The 19,522-nt window shown below is 40.8% G+C and overlaps 1 protein-coding gene across 1 annotated transcript in view; it reads left to right on the top strand.

Annotated features, from left to right (window-relative positions):
• The window catches only part of CELF4 (CUGBP Elav-like family member 4), a 794,292-nt gene that overhangs the window by 86,665 nt on the left and 688,105 nt on the right, over positions 1 to 19,522 (top strand). Inside the window, exon 2 of the mRNA XM_070743645.1 lies at positions 13,604 to 13,686. Coding sequence (XP_070599746.1) covers positions 13,604 to 13,686 — 83 coding nt within the window. The remainder of the gene's footprint in view (positions 1 to 13,603; positions 13,687 to 19,522) is intronic.

Raw genomic sequence — 19,522 nt, forward strand, 5'->3', positions numbered from 1 at the left:
ATCACCAGGGCTTGAAAAGAAAAGGGGAGGGGGGGATTTAAAAAAACCCCTCTTCTGGAGGCGTCAAACTTCTTTCCGGAGCATCTGCTTGAAGACAGCTGGATCAGTTGCGAGACTTTGTTACAGCTTTTACACAACCACATTCTGCCTCTTGCATTGTGCGTCGGCCCTCCGAAGTCTTTAGGGATTGATCGGAGGGGAACGCCGTGACCTTTTTGCTGCAATTATTATCCATCTGCGTTTCGTGCAATTATTATTTATGTTGCTGAATCCCCGGGTGGCAAAATTAAAAGAAGGAAGAGATGGAAATCTCATCCTCCCCACTCCCATCAAACCTTCCTCCAGGTTCTCCTGTCTCCAGCTCCTGGGCTATTTCCACCGCCTTCTCTTTAACGATGTAGGTCTCCCTGGAGAGAGTTTAATACATCCTCATGTTTCCTTAGTGACTGTGGCTCAATGGAATGACAGTTAATTATTGGCTAGGATTGTCCATAGGCCTCCATGGAAGCAAAAAACAAGAATAATAATAATGCCAAGCAAGGATAGGAGATAAGATGTTGGCGGGCCCCAGGGGAAGAGCCTTCTCTGTGGCAGCCCTGGCCCTCTGGAATCAACTCCCCCTGGAGATTAGAACTGCCCCCACACTCCTTGTCTTTCGTAAATTACTCAAGACCCATCTATACTGCCAGACATGGGGGAGTTGAGACACCTTTCCCCTAGGCTTTTTATATATATATACAGTATATTTATGTTTGGGTATGTATATGTTGTTTGCTTTTTTAAATATGATAAGGTTTTATGTGCTTTTTAATATTAGATTTGTTTTCGCTGGAATATTGTTTTTATTATTGTTGTGAGCCGCCCCAAGTCTTCGGAGAGGGGCGGCATACAAATCTAATAAATTGAATTGAATTGAATTGAATGTGGTCCTTTTTTGGCTGTCACCAAGAAGAGGGTGTCAACCAGGGGTGGGCTATTGCCTGGACTAGGGGGGAGGCAGTGGGGTAGTGAAAATGGAGTTCCACCCCAGAGCACCCAATTTGCACTGAAAGATGTTGAAAGAAAATGCAGGGTGTCCTGCATAAGCCACGCCCACAGTGTGGTAGTAAAATTTTGGTAGCCCTTCACTGGGGTCAACCTATTCTCTCTAGCCCCTGAAGGCAAACAAGAAGCAACTGGTGGAAACTAATTAAGGAGAGAACCTAGAACTTAAGGAGAAATTTCCTGACATGAGAACAATTAATCAAAGGAACAACTTGCCTCTAGAAGTTGTGGGTGCTCCAACACTGGAGCTTTTTAAGAAGAGACTGGAACACCATTTGTTTGCTTGTTTGCTTGTTTGCTTGCTTGTTTGTTTGTTTGTTTGTTTGTTTACTCACTCACTCACTCACTCACTCACTCACTCACTCATTCATTCATTCATTCATTCATAGAAACATAGAAACATAGAAGTCTGACGGCAGAAAAAGACCTCATGGTCCATCTAGTCTGCCCTTATACTATTTTCTGTATTTTATCTTAGGATGGATATATGTTTACCCCAGGCATGTTTAAATTCAGTTACTGTGGATTTATCTACCACGTCTGCTGGAAGTTTGTTCCAAGGATCTACTACTCTCTCAGTAAAATAATATTTTCTCATGTTGCTTTTGATCTTTCCCCCAACTAACTTCAGATTGTGTCCCCTTGTTCTTGTGTTCACTTTCCTATTAAAAACACTTCCCTCCTGGACCTTATTTAACCCTTTAATATATTTAAATGTTTCGATCATGTCCCCCCTTTTCCTTCTGTCCTCCAGACTATACAGATTGAGTTCATTAAGTCTTTCCTGATACATTTTATGCTTAAGGCCTTCCACCATTCTTGTAGCCCATCTTTGGACCCGTTCAATTTTGTCAATATCTTTTTGTAGGTGAGGTCTCCAGAACTGAACACAGTATTCCAAATGTGGTCTCACCAGCATTCTATATAGTGGGTTCATAATCTCCCTCTTCCTGCTTGTTATACCTCTAGCTATGCAGCCAAGCATCCTACTTGCTTTCCCTACCGCCTGACTGCACTGTTCACCCATTTTGAGACTGTCAGAAATCACTATCCCTAAATCCTTTTCTTTTGAAGTATTTGCCAACACAGAACTGCCAATACAATACTCAGATTGAGGATTCCTTTTCCCCAAGTGCATTATTTTACATTTGGAAACATTAAACTGCAGTTTCCATTGCTTAGACCATTTATCTAGTAAAGCTAAATCATTTATTGCACACTTTAGAGTCATCGGCAAATAGGCAAACCTTCCCTACCAAACCTTCCCCTATGTCACTCACAAATATATTAAAAAGAATAGGACCCAGAACAGACCCTTGTGGCACACCGCTTGTAACCTGACTCTGCTCAGAATACTCGCCATTAACAATAACTCTCTGGTGTCTACGCTTCAGCCAGCTGCAAATCCATTGAACTATCCAGGGATTAAGTCCAATTCATTCATTCATTCATTCATTCATTCATTCATTCATTCATTCATTCATTCGAGTTGGAAGGCACCTTGCAGGTCATCTAGTCCAACCCCCCGCTCAAGCAGGAGTCCCTCTATCATTTTGGACAAATGGCAGTAGTAGATCCTTGGAACAAACTTCCAACTGAAGTAGTCGTTGACAGGCAGGACATTGCAGCATATAATCTTGTGGGCAATACTTAGATCATGTTTAAGGCGTCTTAGTTCTAAGTTTTCTAGGCCCAGGATTTTAAGTCTAGTCTCGTAGGGTGTTCTGTTATGGGATGAGGAGTGAAGGGCTCTTCTGGAGAAGTATCTCTGGACATTTTCGAGGGTGATCATGTCTGAGATGCAGTATGGGTTCCAGACAGATGAGCTATATTCTAGGATGGGTCTGGCAAACGTTTTGTATGCTCTGGTAAGTAGTGTGAGATTTCCAGAGTCTTAGATTGTATCCCTCTGTTAATGCAAACTAGGGTTGCGTTGGCCTTTTTGGCTGCCTCTGCATATTGTCTGAAATGCAGTGATGCTCCTATGGGTATGGTCAGGTACGCAGAACTGATAGAAAAAAATTGATTCCACCCCCCTTTTTCCCCCCTTCTGGGCTCTAGGTAGGTTTTTCCTGTTGTAGTAAATGAGGTTGAATGTGTATAATTTTAGAAGAGCTGTGTGTGTGTGTGTGTGCACGTCCACATACTGTTTATATAGTAGATAATGTGTATTTTTGTGTGCCTGTGTGTAATACGTGAGATACAATTTCCCTATTTACTATTACTGAACATCCAAAATATTATTATTATTTATTATTATTATTATTATTATTATTATTATTATTATTATTATTATTATTGTTATTGTTATTGTTATTATTGTTATTATTGTTATTATTAATTAGATTTGTATGCCGCCCCTCTCCGTAGACTCGGGGCGGCTCACAGTAATAATAAGAACAATATACGGTAACAACAATAGCAAAATATACTATTTTTTCTATGCATACCGTATATGCATATATGGCATATATACTGTACATATATACTGTACATAGAATTAAATAGTATATTTTGGATGTTTAGTAATAGTAATTAGATAGGGAAATTGCATCTCTTTGAGGTGAGGAGAGGGTTCGGGTTACCCTAACCCTAACCCTAACCCAAACCCTTGACGTAAGTGACATCAAGTTGGCCACCTTTAAGCCAATCACATGACTTTAAGCCACCCCTGGTCACATGATCATCAATCCACTCCCCCTGGTCACTTTCAGTATGAGCCGGGGTGGCGCAGCAAATAGAGTGCTGTACTGCAGGCCACTGAAGCTGACTTGTAGATCTGAAGGTCAGCGGTTCAAATCTCATCACCGGCTCAAGGTTGACTCAGCCTTCCACCCTTCCGAGGTGGGTAAAATGAGGACCCGGATTGTGGGGGCAATAGCCTAGCTCTGTTAAAAAAGTGCTATTGCTAACATGTTGTAAGCCGCCCTGAGTCTAAGGAGAAGGGCGGCATAAAAATTGAATACATAAATAATAAATAAATAAATGGCCAACAAGCCACACCCACAAAGTAAGCCACACCCACAGTGTGGTAGTAAAACTTTTTGCAGCCCTTCACTAGTGAAATGGTATAGAGTCTCCTGCTTGAGCCAGGGGTTGGATTGGAAGACCTCCAGTTCTACTATTCTATGTTCTATATTCTAACATAGAGCTTCATAATTGAAAGAGACATAGACGCAAGAGTGCCTAGAGAGATTCCATTTTTTTCAGCCCCTCTAGGACTTTGCTTAAACCTTGTAGAGGCAAAGAGAGTCCATGACCCAGCTCACCAAAAGACGTTTATTTAGCCCCATGCATGGCTGGGTATATCCATCTAATCTCCCATGGGTTAATTGACTGGTTCAATTGATTCTGGGTCACTTAACCGACTGGGTCAATTAACCCTTTTTTTGGAATTGCTGTGACACTTCGTTTTCCACCATTGACCCAATTAAACATCTTGTGGGAGGCAAACCAGCCACATGTTCTGATTGTTGCTTGGGTTGGTCTCTCCCGAGTTCTCCGTGGAAAGTTTTGAGTCAACCCAAATTGGGCTTTTAATTTACCCACTCTACAGTTCCAAAATAGGGGCAGGGTGGCCCAGGGGCTAAGACGTTGAACTTGTCGATCAGAAAGGTCAACAGTTCCTTGGTTCAAATCCCTAGTGCTGCACAATGGAGTGAGCTCAGTGCTAGCTCAATGGCCTGATTTGGTTTTTAGTCCCTTTATAGAAACATAGAAACATAGAATATTGATGGCAGAAAAATACCTCCCAGTCTATTTGCCGATGACTCTGAAGTGTGCAATAGGGTTGATATTCCTGGAGGGGTCTGTAATATGGTAAATGATTTAGCTTTACTAGATAAATGGTCAAAGCAATGGGAACTACAGTTTAAAGTTTCCAAATGTAAAATAATGCACTTGGGGAAAAGGAATCCTCAATCTGAGTATTGCATTGGCAGTTCTGTGTTAGCAAAAACTTCAGAAGAGAAGGATTTAGGGGTAGTGATTTCTGACAGTCTCAAAATGGGTGAGCAGTGTGGTCGGGCAGTAGGAAAAGCAAGTAGGATGCTTGGCTGCATAGCTAGAGGTATAACAAGCAGGAAGAGGGAGATTGTGATCCCCTTATATAGAGCGTTGGTGAGACCACATTTGGAATACTGTGTTCAGTTCTGAAGACCTCACCTACAAAAAGATATTGACAAAATTGAACGGGTCCAAAGACGGGCCACAAGAATGGTGGAAGGTCTTAAGCATAAAACTTATCAGGAAAGACTCAATGAACTCAATCTGTATAGTCTGGAGGACAGAAAAAAAAGGGGGGACATGATCGAAACATTTAAATATGTTAAAGGGTTAAATAAGATTCAGGAGGGAAGTGTTTTTAATAGGAAAGTGGACACAAGGACAAGGGGCACAATCTGAAGTTAGTTGGGGGAAAGATCAAAAGCAACGTGAGAAAATATTATTTCTCTGAAAGAGTAGTAGATCCTTGGAACAAACTTCCAGCAGACGTGGTTGGTAAATCCACAGTAACTGAATTTAAACATGCCTGGGATAAACATATATCCATTGTAAGATAAAATACAGGAAATAGTGTAAGGGCAGACTACATGGACCATGAGGTCTTTTTCTGCCGTCAGTCTTCTATGTTTCTATGTTTCTATCTATTCTGCCCTTATACTATTTCCTGTATTTTATCTTAGGATAGATATATATTTATCCCAGGCATGTTTAAATTCAGTTACTGTGGATTTACCAACCATGTCTGCTGGAAGTTTGTTCCAAGCATCTACTACTCTTTCAGTCAAATATTTTCTCACTTTACTTCTAATCTTTTCCCCAAGTAACCTCAGATTTCGCCCCCTTGTTCTTGTGTTCACTTTCCTGTTAAGAACACTTATCTCCTGAACTTTATTTAACCCTTTAACTTATTATAAATGTTTCAATCATGTCCCCCCTTTTCCTGCTGTCCTCCAGACTATACAGGTTGAGTTCATGAAGTCTTTCCTGATACGTTTTATGCTTAAGACTTTCCACCATTTTTGTAGCCTGTCTTTGGACCCGTTCAATTTCATCATTATCTTTTTGTAGGTGATTTTGTAGGTATCATTCTGGTTGCCCTCTTCTGTACTTTTTCCATTTTCAATGTCTTTTTTGTAGTGTGGGGCCCAAAATTGAATGCAGTACTCTAGATGTGGACTGACTAGGGCATTATAGAGAGGCATTAGTACCTCATTCGTCCTAGATTATATCCCTCTGTTGATGTAGCTCAAGATTAAGTTGGCTTTTTAGCTGCTGCTGCATATTGTTGGCTCATGTTTAGTTGGTTGTCCACCAAGACTCCTATATCCCTCTCACAGTCGCTGCTATTGAGTGTGGCTCCATCTAGTTTGTGTGTATGTTTAGGGTTTTTCTTACCTAGGTGTAGGATTTTAATTTTCTCTACCTTGAACATCAACTTTATATTTGCAGCAGAAGCAATTTCAAAAGTGGCCTTTTGAAAAAAGATCTTTTTAATATTTTTTAATTTCAATTTTTATTAGAAATGAGTAATTTTATATACAAATATAAGTAGCACAAAAAAGATACATACAACTTTTAAAACAAGAGAGATGACCTTGTTCTCTCTTTCCTTAAATCAGGGGTCCCCAAACTTTTTACACAGGGGGCCAGTTCACTGTCCCTTGGACTGTTGGAGGGCCGGACTATAAAAAAAACCCTATGAACAAATCCCTATGCACACTGCACATACCTTATTTTAAAGTAAAAAACAAAATGGGAACATACTATTTAGAGGGGGGGGGAGTCTGAAATTCATATATGTTTATGTTTTGTTTTTAATTTTCTTTTGTTAACATCTGATTGTAGGTTTTCTTGGCTTATAGAAAAATGTACTAAGAAAGAAGGAAGCACTTTGGCATAATGGTTAATAAGTTAGAAATATAATTGGTGTACTTTTTTGAGGAGGGAATTTAATTAAAAGAAAATGAATGTAACTGGATGACAAAATTAGAAAAAAACCTTTTGCAACTTTTTTGATGATTGATATTAGTTACTAACAAATACTGCATTTTATTCATGGAAAATTAGATGTGCTCCTGTAACTCACCCGCGGGCCAGATAAATGGCCTCAGCGGGCCGCATGTGGCCCACGGGCCATAGTTTGGGGACCGCTGCCTTAAATGTTTTCACTGGTATACATTTCTAAATTGCAGATTTTCATCTGGCTATCTTACATGCTTATACATTTTAACTCTATTTCTTATAATGATAGTAGTAATAATAGGTTAAATCCCTAATAAAGACTTAATTATTAGTAGCAAATAAAAATCTAATAAAAAAGATCTTTTAAAGGCTTAAAGCTGCCAAGTTTGGAGAAATTGGCTCTTAGAAGAAAAAGGAAATGAGGATTTCTGTTTTTCCTGGACCTCAGGGGGTTAACCGATGGCCCAGCCCTCCTTCTAGGAGACCAGGATTGAGCCACAGGTGCAAAACACCTGTTCCTGCTGATAGCACCAGCCTGGGGTTTGCAAGGAAGACTACCTTAGCTATTGTTCCTCCTTCGGATGGAGAGTTGAAGCTACAGATTTGTGTCCTAGGGATTGGAAGCCTTGCACAACCATGCGTTTTCCACCCAGTTGCCAATCTGGAGTTGCTCACCTTCATGGAGAGACCTGGATTAAGGGGAGTGCCGGAAATGTTAGCTGGATTCTGTAGTTATATTGTTTTCACTGGCGTGTGGACAACCCTGCAGCTTCCTTCAATTTCACAGCAGGTTTGAGACATCAACTTTGAAGTAAGTGCTGGTGTAAGGTTTTGTGGAAAGCCAACCACCACCCCATCCAACCAGCAGAATTAAATATTTTAGATAATATTTTAAAAAGGCAGAATATTATATTTCCCTAAAGAAATATATGGCAAAGGTGGAACTAGAATTCACTGGCTCCTGGTGAGAGGCCCAGGGTTAAGCAGTTGCCTTTCATATTTAAGGCGGAACTTCCATTCCATTCCATTCCATTCCATATTTTCTTTGTTCTTTTGTGCTCTATATGTTCTACTCTACATTTCATTCTGTTTTCTCAATTCCATTCTATTTTTCTTTTTTCTATTCCATTCCATTCTATTCTATACATTCTACTCTAATCTCTCCACTCCATCCCATTTCATTCCATTTCACATTTACTTAATTTCCAATTCTAATTCTAATCTATTTTAATATTATTCTATTCTATTCTAATTTTATTCTATTCTATTCTATTCTATCCTACTATTATTCTATTCTATTGTATTTTAATATTTTTCTATTCTAATATTATTCTATTCTATTCTATTTTAATATTATTCCTATTCTATTTTAATATTATTCTATCCTATCCTATCCTACCCTACCCTACCCTACCCAAAAATACCCTACCCTATGTATACCAGATACTCGCAGTCATGAATTTGAGATTGGGTGGCTGTATAAATTGAGATATACATTAAAATAAACAATAAATCACCAAACCCCATTAAGATCCGTTAAGCTCAATGGGCTATGCAGACAAAGATATATTGATGATACATAGGTAGGTCTCGAATAGCGTAGTTAATGAATCCCACGCAACAGTCACTTGGTTTGAATGTTTGCTACTCAGAGTGAGATTTCTATGGAAAATAGGGTAATTGGTTCCAGCTCAATGGAAATAGGCAAGGGGAAATTTTAAACAGAAATGTTTACTTGTATATTAATGAATTTTTACAGTTCGGGATAAAAAGAATGTAATTGAAATGTACGGTAAACAAAGCCACAGAGCGGTAACGGGAAGCAAAATAAAAATAGACAAATTCTGCATATCATTCTTGAAAGGAAGCTTACAATCACACACACACAACACCCCCTTCTTTTGTTTTCTTTTAAAAAACTTCTACTGTTTTTCTCTAATTACTTTTCCCTATTTTGCAAATATGAAGATGAACAAAGTCCAATTGTGCACCCATTAGCCTCACATAAACCAAATGATGGATGGGTGAATGGATGGATTCCTGGAGGGCTCTGTAATATGGTAAATGATTTAGCTTTATTAGATAAATGGTCAAAGCAATGGAAACTGCAGTTTAATGTTTCCAAATGTAAAATAATGCACTTGGGGGAAAGGAATCCTCAATCTGAGTATTGTATTGGCAGTTCTGTGTTAACAAAAACTTCAGAAGAGAAGGATTTAGGGGTAGTGATTTCTGACAGTCTCAAAATGGGTGAGCAGTGTGGTCGGGCAGTAGGAAAATCAGGTAGGATGCTTGGCTGCATAGCTAGAGGTATAACAAGCAGGAAGAGGGAGATTGTGATCCCCTTATATAGAGCGCTGGTGAGACCACATTTGGAATACTGTGTCCAGTTCTGGAGACCTCACCTACAAAAAGATATTGACAAAATTGAACGGGTCCAAAGACGGGCTACAAAAATGGTGGAAGGTCTGAAGCATAAAACATATCAGGAAAGACTTAATGAAATCAATCTGTATAGTCTGGAGGACAGAAGGAAAAGGGGGGACATGATCGAAACATTTAAATATGTTAAAGGGTTAAATAAGGTTCAGGAGGGAAGTGTTTTTAATAGGAAAGTGAACACAAGAACAAGGGGACACAATCTGAAATTAGTTGGGGGAAAGATCAAAAGCAACGTGAGAAAATATTATTTCACTGAAAGAGTAGTAGATCCTTGGAACAAACTTCCAGCAGACGTGGTTGGTAAATCCACAGTAACTGAATTTAAACATGCCTGGGATAAACATATATCCATTGTAAGATAAAATACAGGAAATAGTATAAGGGCAGACTAGATGGACCATGAGGTCTTTTTCTGCCGTCAGTCTTCTATGTTTCTATGATGGATGGATGGATGGATGGATGGATGGATGGACGGGTAGACGGATGGACGGATGGATGGATGGGCAGAGGGGAGACAAACCGATACTGAAGATAGATGATAGAATGAGTTAGAGTTACAGTTGTTTTAATAATGTTAATTTGTTTATTATTTTTTAATTTTTTAAAATATTGTATGTAATAAATAAAATCTAGACTTTACAATTTTTTGGGGGGGGGGTGTAATATAGTCTGCATGATAAATCATTGAAGTATATATGAAATTATTTTGTTAGTGGAAAAAAGCATGTACAGTGGTACCTCAAGATACGAACCCCTTGTCTTACGAACAACTCATGACACGAACCAGGGGTTCAGAAAAATTTTGCCTCTTCTTACGAACTTTTTTCGAGTTACGAACCGGTGTTCGGGAGGCTGCTGGGAAGCCCCCCGGCTGTTTTAAAAGGTGACAGCCGGGCGGCGGGGCTTCCCAGCAACCTCCCGAACCCCAAACTTTTTCCAAACTTCCGGGTTCGGGGTTCGGGAGGTTGCTGGGAAGCCCCCCAGCCTGGCTGTGACCTTTTAAAACAGCCGCGCGGCTTCCCAGCAGTCTCCAAACGCCAAACTCGGAAGTTCGGGTTTGGCGTTCGGCTTCGGGAAGCTGCTGGGAAGCCGCCCGGCTGTTTTAAAAGGCCGCAGCCGGGCTGGGGGGCTTCCCAGCAACCTCCCGAACCCCGAACTTTTGCCGAACTTCCAGGGTTGGGGTTCAGGAGGTTGCTGGGAAGCCCCCCAGCCTGGCTGTCATCTTTTAAAACAGCCATGCGGCTTCCCAGCAGTCTCCGAACGCCGAACGCGGAAGTTCGGGTTTGGCGTTCGGCTTCGGGAAGCTGCTGGGAAGCCACGCGGCTGTTTTAAAAGGTCACAGCCGGGCTGGGGGGCTTCCCAGCAACCTCCCAAACTGCGAACCCGGAAGTTCGGCAAAAGTTCGGGGTTCGGGAGGTTGCTGGGAAGCCCCCCAGCCCGGCTGTGACCTTTTAAAACAGCCGCGCGGCTTCCCAGCAGCTTCCCGAAGCCAAACGCCAAACCCGAACTTCCGCGTTCGGCGTTCGGAGACTGCTGGGAAGCCCCGCCGCCTGGCTGTCACCTTTTAAAACAGCCTGGGGGCTTCTCGGCGGCCTCCCGAATGCCGAACCCGGAAGTTCGGGTTTGGCTTCGGCATTCGGGAGGTCGCTGAGAAGCCCCCAGGCAGTTTTAAAAGGTGACAGCCGGGTGGCAGCGGTTTTTTTGCGGGGGTTTTTTTTTGGTTGCACGGATTAATTGATTTTACATTGTTTCCTATGGGAAACAATGTTTCGTCTTACGAACCTTTCGTCTTACGAACCTCCCCCTGGAACCAATTAGGTTCGTAAGAGGAGGTATGACTGTACTAATTTATAGGCTTGAGACAAATTATAGCCTAGTGCAGGGGTAGCAAAGTTGGCTCTTCTATGACATGTGGAGTTCAACTCCCAGAATTCCTGAGCTAATCATGCTAGCTCAGGAATTCTGGGAGTTTAAGTCCATTTGTCATAGAAGAGCCAACTTTGCCTACTCCTGGTCTAGTGTATAATTAATATAATATAAATATAGTGACTTTAATGCTAATATAATGCTAATACAGTGGTACCTCTACCTAAGAACACCTCTACTTACAAACTTTTCTAGATAAGAACTGGGTGTTCAACATTTTTTTGCCTCTTCTCAAGAATCATTTTCTACTTACAAACCTGAGCCTCTGAAACTATAACCGGAAAAGGCAGGGGGAAGCCTCCATGGGGCCTCTCTAGGAATCTCCTGGGAGATAACATGGTCAGAAAAGGCAGGGAGAAGCCACCATGGGGCCTCTCTAGGAATCTCCTGGGAGGAAACAGGGCCAGAAAAGGTGGGGAGAAGCCTCTGTGGAGCCTCTCTAGGAATCTCCTGGGGGAAAACAGGGCCTCCCCCCTCCCTGTAGTTTCCCCAATCACACACATTATTTGCTTTTACATTGATTCCTATGGGAGAAATTGCTTCTTCTTACAAACTTTTCTACTTAAGAACCTGGTCATGGAATGAATTAAGTTCATAAATAGAGGTTCCACTGTATATGTATATACTATTATTAATTTAATTTTCTTTGATTTTCCTCTTACTTACTTTTGTGTTTTCTTTTTAAAAGTGGGAAATTAATACAATATTTAAAAAGAGAGATGGAGTATCCGTTTGACAGAGCTGGCTGGGGAATTCTGGGAGTTGAAGTCCACAAATCTTAATGTTGACAAGTTTAATGAAAAGAGCAACTTGGAGGCCACACAAAATGGCTTCCGCCAGGTTTGCTCCAGAGTGAACAGAGAATTGGATTAAGCTCGTAGGCCTAATTGTTCAACTAGTAATAACAATAGTGATATAATTCTTTATTGGCCAAGTGTGATTGGACACACAAGGAATTTGTCTTTGGTGCAGATGCCCTCAGTGTACATAAAAGGGAAAAAAAGATACGTTTGTCAAGAATCATGAGGTAAAAAACATTGATTGTCATAGGGGTCAAATAAGCAATCAATATTTATAAAAAAAATCTTAAAGATACAAGCAACAAATTACAGTCATCCAGTCGTAAGTTGGAGGAAATGGGTGATAAGAATGATGAGAAAAAACTAATAGTAATGGTAGTGCAGACTTAGTAAATAGTTTGACAGTGTTGAGGGAATTATTTGTTTAGCAGAGTGATGGAGTTTGGGAAAAAACTGTTCTTGTGTCTAATTGTCTTGACTTGTAAGTGCTCTGTAGCGACATTTTGAGGGTAGGAGTTGAAACAGTTCATGTCCAGGATGCGAGGGGTCAGGGAACGAGCTTTCCATGTTTAGAAATGAAACCTTCTGTTCCCAGAGAAGATCAAACCTAACAATACAGAGTGTCAGTGTACTATATATAGAAAGAAAACTAGTACAAAAATATAAAGACACATAGATAAGTGAAACAACTACTTATGTTTAATTATCATTTTCTTTGTGAATCCCAGCGACCAATTAGTTCCCACAGAGTTGGCCTTCTCCGGGTCCCTGGTAGGCCCCAGGGGAAGAGCCTTCTCTGTGGTGGCCCCGACCCTCTGGAATCAACTCCCCCCGGAGATCAGGACTGCCTCCACCCTCCTTGCCTTTTGCAAAGGCCTAAAACCCACCTCTGCCATCAGACATGGGGAAATTGATTCCCCCTGGCCATTCCGTTTTATGTATGGTTTGTCTGGGATGTATGACTATTTTAATAGGGTTTTAACTGTTTTTTAATCATTGGATTTGTACTGTGTTTTGCTGTTGTGAGCCGCTCCAAGTCTCTGGAGAGGGGCGGCATACAAATCTAAATAATGATGATGATGATGATGATGATGATGATGATGATGATGATGATGATAATAATAATAAGATTAATAATAATAATAATAATAATAATAATAATAATAATAATAATAATAGAGTCCAATATAAGATAATGTGTAGAAAAGACAATACAAAAGGTAACTGAGTATTAATTGTTTAAAAATGTCTATATGGTATTCATTTTTATTTTTTCATTTTCAAAAATATTTTTTTTAAAAAGAAATTGGATCTAACCTGTTCTAATTTCTTCTTCTTCTTCTTCTTCTTCTTCTTCTTCTTCTTCTTCTTCTTCTTCTTCTTCTTCTTCTTCTTCTTCTTCTTCGTCTTCTCTTTTTTTACAGGTTGTGCCTTCCTAACGTACTGTGAACGAGAGTCAGCTCTTAAAGCCCAGAGTGCATTGCACGAACAGAAAACTCTACCAGGGGTGAGTCCAGATTATTCTTCTAAGATGCTTCCTTGAGGTTGGAGAACATCAATGGGACCATGTTTGGTCCAAATATGACATCTACGGTTAATGCTGTACTTTTTCTTTCTCCTTGGAGCTTCCTCTCTTCCTTGTGTTTCATGGTCCGGCAGGCCCAACAAGATGGAAGCTTAAAGGAAGTGGTTGTGATGATATTTTATGAAAAAAATATTGTGTTGATTTTTTCCTTTCGAAAACTCGAAGGCGTTTCTGAGCAGAGACATGACTGGCTGTTGCAGAGATGGGCAATGCATTTCTCTTGACTTGAACCAAAAAAAGGTTTTAGATGACAATTCTGGTTGTTGAGTTCTTCACTCGAACGGGTTTGGATTTGGGCCGTTTTTGTTGTAACATTTGGAATAATTCCGGTATCTTAAAAAAAGGCACGAGACAAGATTGTGGGCAAATTGGCACCATTCTTTGCAACCAGATCATACTCAAGGATTTTAGGTGTGTTCCGGAGAGGGGGGGGGGATTTTTTTGACACCAGTAGAATGATTTTTTTTTTTCAAAAAAAGGGAAGATAAAAATGTCATTTACAAAGCTACCTATGATCGATTTTATGTTGCATGAATAAGACACACCGGTTGTGTTTGCACAATGAGTTTAACCTGGTTGTTGAAAACCTTTTTTTTTGGTTAAAAAAAATCTTTGCTTAAGCTTAAAACAGATCAAGATTCACATGACAGGTCAGTTCACAAGTGGCTTGGTGAATAGTGTTTGTGTGAACAGAGCCATTCTTATGCCCAACAATGGAGCTTTAGACCCATTTTACCAGCAGAGAAATTGGTGGTGGGGGAGGAATTTATTGCAAGTTGGGGGTTTTCTTTACTATTGTGCAAGAATTGATGCTCAGTTTTCCAGTTGTTGCTGATGTAAGAATGGGTGACAAGCTTTGCATTGCTAACTGTTTACAACTTGTGTACACCATTTTACCAACCACCTCCAAATATCGTTGTACATCCTTTCGAACATTGCTGATATGTCAAGGTTAACTTCTTCCAGCTTTCTGGTTTTATCCTTTATTTTTTTGGTGCTTTTAAAAGTCCGGGTGCTATGAATTAAACCTCTTATTTGGGTAAATAGAAAGAAAAATGTGGTTTTTATTGTGTTTTTCTGGTTTATCAAATGATGAATCATCCCGATTGGGTTTGGAATCAGGCGGTGTCTAATGGAATTAAATTAATAAAATGCGCGGGGTTATGCCAAGAATGATCTTTGGTTTGCTTAATGCTATCTTAATTTCTCCCATCCCATCATTTACTCTTCAGTTCTGGGTATTTGTGTTTTTCCTTGTCCTTGTAGAACTGTGCTATCTCTGAACTTTCTCATAAGGTCTTTAATAACCAAGGATGTGCATTTTTTTCTCTCTCCAATATTTTGCATTTTAAAAATGACCAATTATTTTCAGTCCATTGTTCTCAATCAGATTTTTGACTTATTTTCAATGACTGAAGTGCGTTCAGCGTTACACGCGCTGGTTAATTCTTTCTAGTTTTTCTTCCCTGGTACAGTTTCTGCTGCAAAGTGAATTTTTAAAAGACCAGAAAAGGAATGGTGAAAATTGCAATTTGATGCTCAGATGATCTGCTTGAAACAACCAACTTTGACTCAGCGCGTTTGATTAAAAATGATCAAAATACCGTATTTTTCAGAGTATAAGAAACACCTTAATTTTTAGGGAGAAAAATACGGGAAAAATCTGCCTACCGGGTGTTCATCGAGCTAGCATCTTTAGTCTGGTCACTTTACTTATTTTATGGGGCTTAAAAACGCCTTATTCAGAGCAAGAAAACAACCACCATAACCACAGCAACAATAAGGTCACCAGACATCCCGCTTTTGGTGGGACAGTCCCACTTTTGAGCAATTTGCCACGCGTCGTTTTCAAAAAGTCCTGATTTTTTTGTAAGAAATACCAGTCGGCGGCTTGAATGCCATCCGGAGATTGTGTTGGAGCTAGAAGGACCAGCTCTTCATCCATCATGAGCTGCTTGCCTCTCGATGATGAGTCTTCGGAGAGGGGCGGCATGCAGATCTAATAAATTATTATTATTATTATTATTATTATTATTATTATTATTTAATAATAATAATAATAATTTATTGGATTTGTATGCCACCCCTCTCCGTAGACTCAGGGCGGCTAACAACAATAATAAACACATGTACAATCCAATAATGAAACAACTAAAAACCCTTATTATAAAACCAAACATACACACAGACATACCATGCATAACTTGTAATGGCCTAGGGGGAAGGAATATCTCAACTCCCCCATGCCTGGCGGTATAAATGAGTCTTGAGTAGTTTATGAAAGACAGGGAGGGTGGGGGCAGTTCTAATCTCCGGGGGGAGTTGGTTCCAGAGGGCCGGGGCCGCCACAGAGAAGGCTCTTCCCCTGGGGCCCGCCAAATGACATTGTTTAGTTGACGGGGCCCGGAGAAGGCCAACTCTGTGGGACCTTATCGGTTGCTGGGATTTGTGCTGTAGCAGGCAGTTCCGGAGGTAATCTGGTCCATTGCCATGTAGGGCTTTAAAGGTCATGACCAACACTTTGAATTGATAAGCATTATTATCATCATCATCATCATCATCATCATTATGATTATCATTATGATTATCATCATCATCATTATCATTATTTTATTTATTATTTATTAATCAGATTTGTATTCCGCCCCTCTCCGTAGACTTGGGGCGGCTCACAGCAATAACAATACAATGTAAAACAAATCTAATAACATACATACTAGCGTACCATGCATAAATTTTATAAGCCTAGGGGGAGGGAGCATGTCAATTCCTTGATGCCTGATGACAGAGGTGGGTTTCAAGGAGCTTACAAAAGGCTAGGAGGATGGGGGCAATTCTGATATCTGGGGGGAGTTGGTTCCAGAGGGTCGGGGCCGCCACAGAGAAGGCTCTTACCCTGGGTCCCGCCAAACAACATTGTTTAGTTGATGGGACCCGGAGAAGGCCAACTCTGTGGGACCTAACTGGTCGCTGGGATTCGTGCGGCAGAAGGCGGTCATTATCATTATCACTATCACTATCACTATCACTATCACTATCACTATCACTATCACTATCACTATCACTATCACTATCACTATCACTATCACTATCATTATTATTATTATTATTATTATTATTATTATTATTATTATTATTATTATAGGGATCGCTTGGCAAGCAACTCATGATGCAAAGTGGGGAGAGGGGGTGAAATGAAGTGGTCACCCCAGTTTTTCCGCGCATGCGTCTTGGCTGTTCCGAGCTGCACTGCTTTAGAGAAAAATTATTGTGGGGAGTTTAAAGGCAAAGAATCGAGCCGAGGGGAGGTGGAGGAGGTGAGCCAAAAGAAAGTGGGGACAGGCAGGGGAAAGTTAGAGTGTACCAAGTGGGGGGAAGGAGAGGTGGGATCCCGCTCTCAGAACTTTTTTGGCGCAACAGGCTACAGGTTCCTTTGTGCATGCCCAACAACGAGAGAGAGAGAGAGAAAGAGAGATTGGTGGATTGTAGAAGCGACCGAGTGTACACCTCTCCGGTGTTGGCGGTAAAAGAGTAGGGAAACCACTTTCTTTGAGGTGAAGCCCCACCCTAATACAATACTAACACTCAGGTAAAGTTCTGTAGAAAATTTTTAGTCGTCCGTCCGTCACCTTCCCTCCACCAGCAATGGTGTCCTGCTTTACCGAATTTATGATCTGGTCACTTGAAGCAACAACCAGAGCAACAAGAACAACTTGGGCCTGAGCCTTACCCAACTTGTCCGCCAGGCCCTTTCAGATCGGCCACGTGTCTTTGCCAGGGTAGTTTATCTTTTTATATATAATGGGATAGCATCATGAAGAAGTCTACAAATCCTTTAATAATGTATAGAAATGCTTTGATGTTGCAGTAATTACATTAAAGGTCACATATCAAAGGTAATTTGGGTGAGCAGCTGTGATGGTTTTTCAAAAGCAATCAATATTGCTGTCCGTACTGCTGATTTTACAAAGGGGCTCTCTAGATTAAAGGAAGCTTATTACCAAACAGACAGACACAGGGGAAATCAAGAATGGATCGCAGAGACACTCTGCTCTCTTCTCCACCTACAATTAACACTGTTCCTCCTTAATCTGTGCTAATCCTTCATACAAGAGACAACCCCTGGCATTCTCAGACAAATTAGCTCATGGTTCCTTTGACGTGGGCGAGAAACATCCAGAGAGACCGGTGGCGAGAGGAAGAGAGAGAGAGACACAGAGACAGAGACAGACAGACAGACAGACAGACAGCAAGAGAGAGAGAGAGAAAGAAAGAAAGAAAGAAAGAAAGAAAGAAAGAAAAAAAAGAGGGAGGGAGGGAGGCTGGGAGGAAGGAAGGAAGGGAAGGAAAGAAAAAGAAAGAAAGAAAGAAAGAAAGAAAGGGAGGGAGGGAGGCTGGGAGGAAGGAAGGAAGGAAAGAAAGAAAGAAAGAGAAAGAAAGAAAGAGAAAGAAAGAAAGAAAGAAAGAAAGAAAGAAAGAGGGAGGGAGGCTGGGAGGCTGGGAGGAAGGAAGGAAGGAAGGAAAGGAAGAAAAGAAAGAAAGAAAGAAAGAAAGAAAGAAAGAGGGAGGGAGACTGGGAGGAAGGAAGGAAGGAAACTAAGTCTTCCATGGTATGTATGTATGTATTTATGTATGTATGTATGTATGTATGTATGTATGTATGTATGTATGTTTGTTTGTTTGTTTAAATAAATAGACCTTTATTACAGTTAAAGACCATCAATATAATAATTTTAAAAAAATAGAACATCCAAGAACCGTTTCAGATTCTTAGAATCTAGACATTTTAGTATCTCTTTGACTCTAGTAGCAGATTCTTGGGTGATAAATGTAGTCCTTGACTTACAGCAGTTTGTTGTCCAAACAAAGTTGGTTGTCACCCATGTCAACAAAGCCATGCCAGGTGTTGAGGTTCTTGGATACATGGAGACAAATGACTTACAAAATTCATGACTTTTGGCTGACCAACCAAAATTGACCCATTGTAAATATACAAAAGATGTACATATCTCGCTATGATGAAGGCCCACATTTGTGACGAATCCCCACTGCTGCTGTGCAGAATCTGGCCAACTGTGCTGTTTGTTTGCTTAATTTTGTCAAGTACGTATTGGTAGTCCAGTGGTCTCTTGACTTTCGCGGGTTCGACATTCGCGGAAAGACTATACCACGGGTTTTCAAAAAATATTAATAAAAAGTACTCCGGGGTTTGTTTTTTTTAACAGAACGGGTTTTCCTGCGTCCGCCCGATGTACAATACTGTGCGTTTTAACTTTCCTCCCACCCCACCCCAGCTGTCCTACTTCTTTAAATAAAAGCTTTGCTTCTGTCCCAGCTTCCTGATCCCTCCCCTTTAATTCTTGGAGCGTTGGTAAATTCTACTTGAAGCCAAGCCTTACTGCCACCCGCTGCTGCCACCTCTCCTCCCTTAGGGTTGCGTCCAACCTCCCAGCTCTTAAACTGGGTGTTTAAGATTTTTTTGCCTCTTCTCAAGAACCATTTTCCACTTAGAAACCTGAGCCTCCGAAACTGTAACTGGAAATGGCAGGGAGAAGCCTCTGTGGGGCCTCTCTAGGAATCTCCTGGGAGGAAACAGGGCCAGAAAAGGCAGGGAGAAGCCTCTTTGGGTCCTCTCTAGGAATCTCCTGGGAGGAAAAAGGGCCAGAAAAGGCAGGGAGAAGCCTCCGAGGCACCTTTCTAGGAATCTCCTGGGAGGAAATAGGGCTGGAAAAAAATGGGGAGAAGCCTCCATGGGGCC

The sequence above is a fragment of the Erythrolamprus reginae genome, chromosome 2 (assembly GCF_031021105.1).
Source record: "Erythrolamprus reginae isolate rEryReg1 chromosome 2, rEryReg1.hap1, whole genome shotgun sequence".
Taxonomy (NCBI): domain Eukaryota; kingdom Metazoa; phylum Chordata; class Lepidosauria; order Squamata; family Dipsadidae; genus Erythrolamprus; species Erythrolamprus reginae.